The sequence below is a fragment of the Miscanthus floridulus genome, chromosome 9 (genome assembly GCF_019320115.1).
Source record: "Miscanthus floridulus cultivar M001 chromosome 9, ASM1932011v1, whole genome shotgun sequence".
Taxonomy (NCBI): domain Eukaryota; kingdom Viridiplantae; phylum Streptophyta; class Magnoliopsida; order Poales; family Poaceae; genus Miscanthus; species Miscanthus floridulus.
In genome coordinates, this window is record NC_089588.1 from 36,327,312 (window position 1) to 36,339,314 (window position 12,003).

At 44.0% G+C, this 12,003-nt stretch overlaps 1 protein-coding gene across 1 annotated transcript; it reads left to right on the forward strand.

The window, feature by feature from the left end:
• The first annotated feature begins 1,303 nt into the window (after positions 1–1,303).
• LOC136481738 (probable apyrase 3) lies at positions 1,304–11,661 on the forward strand. The gene is made up of 9 exons (XM_066479048.1): positions 1,304–1,657; positions 9,428–9,556; positions 9,857–9,913; positions 10,007–10,099; positions 10,230–10,435; positions 10,520–10,611; positions 10,726–10,940; positions 11,044–11,233; positions 11,363–11,661. The coding sequence occupies exons 1-9, from the start codon at positions 1,379–1,381 to the stop codon at positions 11,488–11,490; spliced, it is 1,389 nt and encodes a 462-aa protein (XP_066335145.1). The 5' UTR covers positions 1,304–1,378; the 3' UTR covers positions 11,491–11,661.
• Positions 11,662–12,003: the final 342 nt, after the last annotated feature.

A 12,003-nucleotide genomic window follows, 5' to 3' on the forward strand; every position in this document is an offset into this window, starting at 1 on the left:
CCAATGGCTACATCAATGGTTCTTTCAAACTAGTCATTGCATTGTTAAAAGCTCTAGTGACTTCTCTGGTGTACCACTGAAGAGTTCTGGTTCTTGCTTGTCCTCAAATTTGCAAAAAGATCATCTCCAGAGTCACTCTCTCGTGCACCATCATAGTGATTCGGTGCCCTCGTTTGAACTCTCCTACGTGCTAGCCGCCACTATTCCTAATCTATGGTTCTCACCTCTCCGGTGGCACCAGAAGATAAGGTGACAACATAGAAAAACTAGCTAACAACAACGACCTTTCTAAACTCTGGTGGACACCTCTTGTGTAGTACCAGACATCTCTGGTGACCCCTCAGTGCCTCATGGTTGCTCACTATGGTCACTCTCTAGTCGACACCTCCGGTGCACCAACGAGCTCCGATGATTTCATGATGATTGGACCATTCCAGGTGCTAAGCATCGTTCCTACTCTCCGGTGGCATCACTCTGGTGCCCACCGAAGAGCTCTGGCGCCTCTATAAACAAAGCACATTGTTCCTCTCTCAAACTTTTTCAAATGGCTAACTCCAAAGGGTCTCCCATGAGATGACCAACACCTTTAGCAGTGAGGTAGCATTTCCAAAAAAAAAATTCAAAGTTTTTCACTTGCTTCCTCATTGCGTCACTCAATCTAACACATTTGCATTGCATATTTCGATCTCACCTAGTGGCACTAGATAACCGTGTTATTCAAATAATTCTACTCTTTATAGTACGACTATCTATCCTAAACCCGGCCATTTGCTTCACCACACACCTTCGGCTGGTGAAAGCAAATTCCTAGCATATACCTTTGTCTTGTTCTTTGCTTTCATCTCCATCCATCATCTCCTACATGTTGAACTTTGCACCACATGATCATTACCATCATCATTGTGGTCTTCATGCTGCTCAACATCACTTGTGTACTAAACCTGCACTTTCATCTCATATGAAACAAGTTAGTCCACTAATGTTGTCACTCAATTTTCCTTAAAAAAATATTGTCACTCGATAACCAAAAACTAAACCAGTTCTTTCAGTGCCTCTCTCGTCCACGCTCATTCCACTCGCATGCTGCCGCTCGCTCGGCCCTCCCATGTGCAATTGTCATTGCCCCCGTCCTATACCAAGACTACTCCCCCGCACCTAGAACGCGTAGAGGGGCAACGGATGGTGATATAAAGAATGCGAAGAAAAAGGGTATAATGGTCCTTTTACAAAAGATGCCTTGCTTGTCGAGTAGAGCTAGTGATCGACAGCATCAAGTCACGAACTCCAGCTATATATATATATAGTACCTCCGCATCCAGTGCTGGCCAGACGGTGAGCACTGAAGCTCGCCGCATCAGGCAGTAGGGGCCAACTAGCAATGGCTCGTGTCGGCGCCATAGTGGTGCTGGTGCTCCTCCTACAGCTAGCCTCCTCGTACCCCGTCGACGTCGCGGCCCGCGCCGATGCTGCCGGCGTGCTTGGCCGCAAGGCCGGCGTCGTCGTTGACGAGCCTCCCGTGGAGAACGAGCCGGTTGGGCCGGGGAGGTACGCCGTCATCTTCGACGCCGGCAGCACTGGGAGCCGGGTGTACGTCTTCAGGTTCGACAGGCAGATGGACCTCCTCCGCATCGGCGATGAGATCGAATTCTTCGCCAAGGTAAGACAACTATACAAAGGCTATCTAGTCTAGTTAGATTATACGAAAACTTGGGTGTTGTCTAGGTTGCTTGAATGCGTGTAGTGTGGCTGTTTGTTTTTCTTGGTCATTACTTAGTGCGTTGCACCCTCCAATCTCCATTACCAGGGAAGTTCCAGGTAAGGACGCTCATCTTCCCCCTTGACCTCCTAAAAAAGATATATGGTCCTGTAGTAACAAAGTCATTAACAATAGCAAAAGTGTAGCGGTCATCGTCTACTGCCGTTATTAAAAGCTTCGTTCTGAAAAGTACTCCATTAGTGATCCCGGGCGGCCCGGCCGATCCAGCAGGTTTCGCGGTTGTTGCCTTTTTAACAACAGGATGTTCTGTTTTTTTTAGGGAACAGACTACTGGAAATTTATTAAAGTAACCGAAGAGGTTAACAAAAAAAAACAAAAGTTTTACTAGAGGTTATAGGGAAGACCGCAGATAGAGAGAAATTCAGGAAACAAAAAAAAGAAACAAAGAAAATTAAAACAATTATAGAGAGTGCTCTAGACATAATTCAATTGAAGGAAAGTATTTCTTTTTAGCCCTCCACAGGAGCAAGCCAAAAGTGCGCTTGAAAACAGCTGAAGCTCTTTGAACGGTAACAGGTAGTCCTCTTAAAATGGCATCATTCCTAATATTCCAGATACTCCAACTTATAATAATGATAACTTCCATATAAAAACTGACATTTAGCTGTATTTTGAAACTCTCAAAGATCTGTAAAGGGTCCAGAGCTAAATTAACTGTGATGCCAACAAGATTCCAGCAGGCTTGAGCCATTTCACATTTCAAAAATAGATGCCGAACAGTTTCCTCAGAATTCGAAGAACAAAGCACACAATTGTAAGAAGTAAGGTGCATGCGCTTCCTCCTCAAAATGTTACGGGTGCTCAGTCTGTCATTAGTGAGCAACCAGAACAAGACCTTGTGCTTATGTTGGCAAGAGGATTTCCAAATCCATTTATAGATTGGGTGTGACCAACTTCTTCCACGCAGCTGATAGTAAGCCTTCTTGGGGGTGAAAATGGAGCTGCCCCAAATATACATCCAAGTGTCAACATCATCAGACAGCTGAAGGTTTTGTAGGATGATTTCAAACTGCTAAAATTGTGCAAAGGCCTCTGTTGAAAGAGGAAGGCTGAACAGACTGAAGGTGTTAGTAACTGAGGCTGCACATTGGAGTGAAAGGAGAGGCTTCTTGGCAAAAGAGAACAATTCAGCAAAGATTAATCTTAGAGGTTGACCTATCCAGCAATCATTCCAGAGAAGGCAAGAAGCACCATTTGTCACTGAAACTGAGGCCATGCTTTTGAACTTATCTAACAATTTCAAGACATCTTTCCACCAGAATGATCCTTTCTTGACATGATTAGGGAGTTTACCATTACTATAATATTTCTCCCAGATAAGATGCACCCAGGGGATGTCTGCTCTGTTGTAAAACTTATGAAAGTTTTTTAGGAGCAGGGCCTCATTTTGAGTTTTGAGGTCCAGCACCCCAAGTCCACCTTCTTCTTTTGACTTGGTCACCATGTGCCAAGCAGCCTTGGCATTGATTCTGTTGTTTTCTTCAGACCCTCTCCAAAGACAGTGCTTTCTATATTTGTCAATTTGCTCGCTGACAGTGGAATGAAGATGGAAAGTGCTCATGAAGAACATGGGAAGGGATGTGAAGACAGAGTTAGTCATCTGGAGCTTCCTAGCTTGAGAGAGAAAAAGAGAGGTGCTTACCAGCCTCCTTTCACATCTAGTCACCAAAGGCAAGAAGTCCTCAACTCTTGGTTTAGTAGTACCCAATGGTAGCCCCAAGTAGGTGAAAGGCATATTACCAGTGGAGCAGCCAAAGGTGGCAGTAAGATGTTGAAGCCTTTCCTTCGAGAGATTAATTGGGACTAGCATTGACTTGGAGAAGTTCACCTTCAGACCAGTGGAATCAGCAAAAGTGTTTAGAAGGGCTTTCATCACAAACAATTGCCTAGCACATCCTTCCATAAAGATAAGAGTGTCATCAGCATACTAAAGGATTGGGAAGTCATTAGTATACTGAAGAGGGAATGGTAGATTGAGCAACCCTTGCTCCTTTGCCCTGTTGAGAACTGATTGCAATAAATCTGCAGCAAGCACAAATAGAAGAGGGGATAGAGGGTCCCCTTGCCTAACTCCTCTTCTGCAATGGAAGACCTTACCAGGAGCACCATTTAGTAGAACAGAAGAGGTGCCAGAAGAAAAGATAAGTTTCAACCAAACTAGCCATTTTTGCTCAAAACCTTTCTTCCTCATGATTTGTAACATAGCCTCATGTTCAATTTTGTCAAATGCCTTTTCAAAGTCTAGCTTCAAGATTACAAGTTCCTTTCTTGAAGAGTGGCAAAGATGTAGATACTCAAAGGACCAAGCTAGACAGTCCTAGATAGATTTAGACTTGATGAAGCCATATTGATTGACATGGACCAACTTAGTAATCCAGGGCTGAAGTCTGTTAGCCAGCAGCTTAGTGATGATTTTTACCGAGGAGTTGAGCAGGGAGATGGGTCTTTATTCACTGATTCTGGATGGCCCATCAACTTTTGGGATGAGGGTTATAAAGGAGGCATTGATGCTCTGGAGGCAAACCTCTTCAGAGAAGAAAGCAAAGCATAGTTTATAGAAATCATGCTTGATTAGAAACCAACATTTCTTTAGAAATTCATTATTAAACCCATCAGGCCCTGAAGACTTATCTGGAGGCAAATTCTTCACAACTTCATCAATTTCTTGATTACTAAAGGGCACTTCTAAAGAGCTTAGATCACAGGGCTAGCCAAAGAGGGAATGAAGGTCAAACAACATGTTCTGGTAGCTTGAGGAGCCTAATCTGTCCTTAAAATCAGACCAAATGAGCTTAGCCTTTGAATTATGGTCATAAACTGGGACACCAGATGGGCTGTTTAGTGAAGTGATCAAATTCCTCCTATGCTTGACAGTTGCTATTGAGTGAAAGAACTTAGAATTTTCATCCCCCAACTGGACCCATTTAACATTGCCTCTTTGCTTCCATTAGATCATTTGCTGGTGGAGGAGAGAATTGAGCTTCAGATTGAGGATGTCTCTGAAATTCCATTCTTGTACTGATAGATCCCTCCATTCTTCAATGGAGTCAAGTAATAAAATCACTAATTTAACATTCTCAAGTGTGATCTTGAGATTTGAAAGTTTAGCCTGCCAATGCCTTAAAGCACATCTTAGAGACTTGAATTTGGCAGTAGCTTGGCTGCATCCTGTGGAGAAAAAGAGCCATTCCAACAACTAGCAACCATAGGCAAGAAGCTTTCATGTGCCATCCAACAGTTCTCAAATCTGAAGATTCCTCCCTTAGGAATGGAAGTTTTGAACTTAATCACACAAGGCCAATGATCAGAGATTTCCATGACCAAGGAATGAGCAATGGTAAAAGGATACCTGAGAGTCCAAGATTGAGAGGAGAAAAACCAGTCAAGCCTTTCTAAGAGTGGTGGATGCTGCTTATTGATCCAAGTAAATTTTCTTCTATGTAGAGGAATTTCAACAAGCCCCAATGCACTGATTGCATTATTGAATAAGAGCATATCACCCACATTTCCACCTGCTCTATTTCTGTCTTCAGGTTTTTGGTAGAAATTGAAATCATCAATGATAAGCCAGGCAAGATCATCTAGCATTTGAATATTTTCAAACCAGTGCATGAATTCTACCTTGCCTTCTCTACCACAAGGCCCATAAACTGAAGTGAGAATCAAGGATCATTATTATGGACAGAAGAGAATTCCACAGAAATTGCAAACCTATTTTGGAAGACCTCATGACCTGAGAAGATAGAACTCTTCTAGACTATAAGGATACCCCCTGAAGCTCCAACCGAAGGGATGAAGCAGAAGCTATCAAAAGATCTGGGGCGAAAATTCCTAATATAAGTAAGATAAAAAAACTCTGTTGGTTTCCTGGACGCTAATGATATCATATTTACTTTCATTGATTTTATTTCTAATGGACTCCCATTTGTTATCGGCATTGATGCCCCTAATGTTCCAACATAGAACATTCCAAGATCTATTGTAGTTTGCACTATCCACAGAAAACAGTAAAGAGGTAGGCCCAAGTATAAGTATGCATAGCATAAGTACATAGTTCAGACAAAAGATAGAAAGAAACATTACATATGATGTCAAAGATCAATAGACCATCCAGGCCTTGAGCCAAAGCTACCAGAAATTTTAACATTACAGGTACTAAAAGAAAAAAAACAAAAGTAGGAAGGCAAATCTGCCCACTTCTTCCATGCACCGCGAGGAGGGCAGTCCTTACTTATCAGCAGCATCATTCTTCTTACTTGGGGAGGCATCATCATTCTTGCTTGAAGTTGCAGCATCCTTCTTGCTTGAGGCATCCTTCTTTTTTTGATAAACAGCTCCCATAGGGGCCGGTTGACTCTTCTTCTTCTTACTGAGAGCAGCATCGGTGACTTGAGAAGCATCAAGATCATAAAGAGTGGAGCTAATACTCCTGATGGCCTTAGTTGAGAGGGAAGGTGGTTTGGCATTATAGCCAAGGCAAGACTTGTCCTTGCAGATTGGATCCTTGAATCCTTTTTTATTGACCTTGATCCTGGGACTCCTCCTAACCTTAGTTTCCACTAAAACAACACCCTTCTTCTTCTTGTTTCTCACTCTTCCTTCTTCATCAATAGGAGGGGATTCATTTAAGTCCACAAACATATCTGTAGCTAAACTTTCTATCACCTTACTGGCACTTTCCATCGCTTCATCATCTGCAATATGTGCTTTAACTGTGCAGGAAGGGAAGGTCTTCACAGGACAAGAAGCAGGCAGAGTGAAACCAATTTTCTGACCATTATCAATACTACCCAAGAGAGCATTGGACTACATGAATTGTTTGGCATGACTAAAATGGCCTAGGGACATCAGGAGGGTAGTGAAGTAGTTGGCCTAATAACTAGGGATCGAGAACTAAGGGACCTTGTTAGGACTAGGTGCAAAGAATTTGGCCCAAGGCCCAGCTGGGTCCATAAAGGAGGAATCGTAGTTGTGCCTTTCAAAGAGGGATTGGGTGGAAACATTGAGCTGATCACCGATCAGGACCATGCCAACTTGCAGATTTTGAGGCCCCATACCCTCATTCTGGGCTTCCTCAGCCACAATCTGTTGAATCTCTGCATCGTTCATGAGGTCATCCTCCTGAATCTCTAAAGGCATGAAATTATCAGCCGGCCCATCCAAGATAGGGATATTCACCTCAACAGCTGGTGGATCATTCAAGGCATTGGCAAAATCCTCCTGAATGTGATCCAAAGCATCATTGTTCACATTATCATCTTCTTCCTCATCGTTTACTTGATTAAGCAGATCATTGAGCTCAAGAAACATTTCATGATGTTGAGGGCCTTGAATGACTGGGTCAGTAATCATCTCCTGCATGTTAGGGACCTCATTTAGATTAAGCTTTGGTGGGTTCTCTGCATCCTCATTGAAATCAAAATTGGGGATCTCCTGAACATTATCTGGCCATGCTTCCCAGACAACATCAGCAGGCTAGTTATTCTGTCCCACGTTGCCTCCACAAGACCAGCAGGAAACACATTAGGCCAACCCTGATGATTAGGCCGAGCAGCCGGGCCAGGACCATTCTGGCCAAAACCAAAAAGATCAAAAGGGCCCCCCGGAGGGAAATCATCTGGTCCAGGCACTGGGTCTTCATCTTCCAGCAAACCACCCAGCATCTGTCCTTGCAGTATCTCACACTGAACTGTCCAAGATTCCCCCCGAAACCCCTCGCCTTTAGTAAGCACCAAGAACTGTGGGATAGACTCCAGGTCAACCACATGAGCCCTAACCAGGATTATAGACAGATGTCTTATGTCATCAACCCAGGAAATAACTCTTCCAAAGGAACAGATTGTGTTGACCACATACTCATCTTCTCTATAGTCAAGCGGGTATCCCAGCAAAAGCATCTAGCACTCCCTATTGAAATTAATTGCACGCCAGTTTCTACCCTTATTATGCTCAACAAAGGTGATTGTGACATTACCAAACACATACACACCATGCTGAATCAACCGATCCCTATCAAAAACATTCCTGAATCTAACAAACGCCTGACCAAGATGTGTTGGTTGCATATCGGTGATGACAACATGCTGCTCATTCACCAAGAAATCTGAGACAACTTCTCTGATAGCCTGAAAAGTTACCTGCTGCTCAGGCATTGGGTCGATGGAGACGATGGCCAGATCATGACGCTTGGCATGCGGACGCATCAGAACCACACGCTCCATGGGCTTGCGCGCTTGGACGTCAATTTGGTGCAGACCCTCAGGGATGAAAGGCGCTGGATCAGCACGAAAATATGCCATTGCCGACCCTTCTTTGTGATGATCAGGAGAATGCGAGTGGTGAGGACTGGGGTTACTTGGGTGAGCAACACAATCCACCGATAGCTTCGGAGAGCACGGAGGGTCCCAATGAATAGTACGGGAAGGCCAAGGGGCACCTAAGAAATCCGAGAAGTCTAGGAACCGTGGTGGTGCAAACGGGCCTACAGTAATTTGGGCTGGGTTAAACCAGTTGGTGTGATCAGAAGATGGACCAAAATCCTTAGCGAAATTATCTAGGGGCCGTCCACCCAAGACATTTATCACATTTAATGGGGGCTTTGCATGCAAACCTCGAGTGGGATGAAGAGTGACATCACCGACAAGACACAGGAACCGAAGAGGAGAGATTAACTGAACCTTTGGAAGCCCCAAATAAAGATCCCAAATTCAAATCTAAGTTAAGTTCATCCCGCTCAACACTGAGACCAGGAGAGTTATGATCAGAACATTGTAATCGTACCATTGTAGAAGAGCTAGAAATTGGCTGATCGAACTGTTTCTGAGATACTTGATGTTTCACTGAACGCTTTGGAACCCAATTCAATCGATCAAAGACAGAAATTCTTGGAAAGGATAAGCGATCAAAAACTGACTTTCGCTGGGCCCTGGAAGTGGCATTCTGTCGAACAGGTGCCGAGCGGATTGGAACTCTGTTTGCACCGGTAAGAACTGCAGCCGGTTTTTCACTACATCAGCATAAGAAGATTTCTTCCTTACTTCCACCCAAGGGAAAACTAGCAGATTACTTGAGAAAGAGCGAGCAGAGGCCAAGCCAGAGTCGTTAAAAAGATGGAAAGAAAGCTCAAGCTCATCACGAACAAACTTTCTGATTGTGTAGATTTCAAAACCAATGGCCTTGGACGAAACAGAGAAGATGAAGATTCTATCCTCAATCAAACTGACACGAAAATGCTCAGCAAGATCACCTGGAATGGCACTGAGAGTAGTAGCAACGAAACTTTCATCTAGTCGGAAACGACACCTGCCAAGAGCGACCAGCAGAGCAAAGGCACCGGCAGATGACGCACCAGGAGCCACAGGCATCCCAAACTTGCCGAGAATGAAGGAGGAGAACTTCCCCCCCCCCCCCCCCCGCCGCCGCAGCAAGGGAGGGCAGCTTAGCAGGGGTGGCCATGGCAAAGCACTGCCAAGAAGGGGAGGAGGAGGCGGGGGTACGAAGGGCTCACCGGAAGTGCAGAGGGAGGGGAAGGGAGGGGAGGCGCATCAGGCAGCAGCCGCCGAGCCGCCTACTCCCCGAAGATATTTTTTTAACAGGATGTTCTGTTATATGCATGTCATGTTAATTAGAACATTTTGATTGTCCATGCAGGTGAAACCAGGCCTGAGCTCGTATGCTGGACGACCCAAAGAGGCCGCGAAGTCCATTCTGCCTCTTCTTGACAAGGCCCAGAGCATTGTCCCTTCATGGCTTATGAAAAGAACCCCTCTTAAGCTTGGAGTACGTATGTGAACAATTTACTATTATGTTCTCATCACTTTCAAATAATTTTGAGAAATGTGTACCTTCTTCTCTAGTCGCTAATTGCAGGATCCAGTAAAAGCAGTTTATATATAACCGTGTTCATAGTTGTTTTGGTCCAAAGGTTTCATAATTTGCGCAAATCATAGCAAATGACCCTTAAAAGTTATAGAAATGTGTGTGAAACACTACTTCCTCTTGCTACCGTTAAAATGTTATACACTATTATTGTTTCTCAGTATTTTTCCTTGTCTTTTCATGTCAACAATAAACTTGCAGGCGACTGCTGGATTACGCCTTATCGGAAATCAACGAGCAGACCAAATTCTTGATGCGGTAGATTCATTTTCTTACTCTCCAGTCTTGTGCTGGCACATGATAAATATGTATCATCATCCATGAATTTTGTTACTTTGATCTTTAATACAGGTCAGAGATCTTGTCCACAAAAAGAGCAAATTTCAGTACAAGCCCAACTGGATCAATGTTCTTGAGGGATCTCAGGAAGGATCCTACCTATGGGTATGAGTTAGCAGTGACACAACAACAAATTCATGTATACTCATGCTTAGTTTATCTTTACATCACCACATATTTACATGCACTCTGTAATGTTACTCCAAAACCTTAGCGTGCATGCCCTGAGATGTAGATTGCTCTGAATTATTTGCTGGATAAACTGGGAGGGGACTATTCCCAGACGGTAGGCGTGATTGATATGGGCGGTGGATCGGTGCAAATGGCCTATGCTGTCTCTCCATATGCTGCTGCGAGAGCACCCACGGTGCCTGATGGCGAGGATCCCTATATTACCAAAGAGTATTGTAAAGGAAAAGAGTACAATGTATATGTTCACAGGTTTGAATCAATCATACTCCATTAATTTGTGAGACAGACAGGTGTAATCAGTTGGACTGATCACTCAAGACCTTCTGCTTGCAGCTACTTGCGCTATGGTTCCTTTGCATCACGAGCGGAGATTTTGAAGTCCAAGAACGGACCATTCAGCTTCTGCATGCTGCATGGATTTAGTGGTATTTTAATGACTCTGCCACGGGAATTTATGCTTAATTTGCTAATTTTTGAAAGAACATTGTCCAGCATAACTCTATATACAATGTCCTTCGTTCCTTAAACTTTTTGTGAAGGTAAATACACCTATAATGGACAGCAATACGATGCAACTGCCAGACCAGAAGGAGCATTATATGAGACATGTAGGGAAGAGATTGCCAAGGCAATGAATCTGAAGGCACCATGCAAGACAAAGAACTGCACCTTCGGTGGTGTGTGGAATGGGGGAGGTGGAGCTGGCCGAAACAATATCTACGTCGCATCAGGCTTCTACTACCTTGCCTCACATGTAGGAACAAATACTATGCTTAACCTATATATAGGATTATAGGTACATTTAGTTTGGATGTTTGCAAGTAAAAGGAACTGAATTTCCTCACTTAATTGGCAAGGTTGGGTTCATAGATAGCAAAGCTCCCAGCGCGAAGGCCCCTCCTGCCGCACTCAGGGCTGCTGCTAAGAAGGCTTGCCAATTGGATGTCAAGAAAGCAAAAGTTGACTACCCTAATATTTCTGACAGTGATGTGCCATACTTGTGTATGGATCTTACTTACACATACACATTGCTCGTTGACGGCTTCGGTAAGTTGCATCAGTTCTTAAACTCAATGATTTTCTTTGTTGCTTTGAAGTATTACTAGTGCTCTTGACAATCAGAGTTCAGAAGGCAGAGTTCGATTTATATATATGTGATTGGGTGCATTATCGCAGGTCTGCAGCCAACGAAAAATATCACATTTGTATCCAAGGTGAAGCATGGAGAATACTACATCGAAGCAGCATGGCCTCTGGGTACTGCTATTGAGGCCGTGTCACCGAGAAAGCAGATCGGAAACTAATGATTCAGTATCTTGGTCAGTAAGGACACTTGGGCTGTTGGCACTGGATTCTGGATTCGTGGGATGTTGTCATGATTGGAGTTAGCGCTCCTGACCAATAATGTTTGACTCTCAAATAATTTCTGTACTACTGCTCGGCAGCGTGCATGCAAATTGTACATTACATTGGAATTTTGTCCTAATTTTTTTTTCGAGAGCATATGTAGCACGTATTTCATTAAGAAGAAGAGATTGGATACAAATGACGAGTCTAAAAGGCGAGATGCCCTAAAGACACCCTACAACTACGGGTTTACACTAAGATGATATTACATGACGAGTTCGCGACTATGGGCTTTTGCGTTTGCAAGCAAGCTCAGTCCGAGACGGATAGCACCACTACAGGAGACGGCTTCTTTGCCGAGTGTCCCAGACTTTGCCGAGTGCTTTTTATCGGGCACTCGGCAAAGAGGCTGTTTGCCGAGTGCCGGAGAGAAAGCACTCGGCAAACAACTGGCACTCGGCAAAGAGGTT

Coding starts and splice junctions, on each gene's coding strand:
- LOC136481738 (XM_066479048.1), top strand. CDS start 1,379: ATGGCTCGTGTCGGCGCCATAGTGGTGCTGGTGCTCCTCCTACAGCTA. Junction 10,612..10,725: donor CATGCTGCATGGATTTAGTG/GTATTTTAATGA, acceptor CTTTTTGTGAAG/GTAAATACACCTATAATGGA. Junction 11,234..11,362: donor ATTGCTCGTTGACGGCTTCG/GTAAGTTGCATC, acceptor GCATTATCGCAG/GTCTGCAGCCAACGAAAAAT.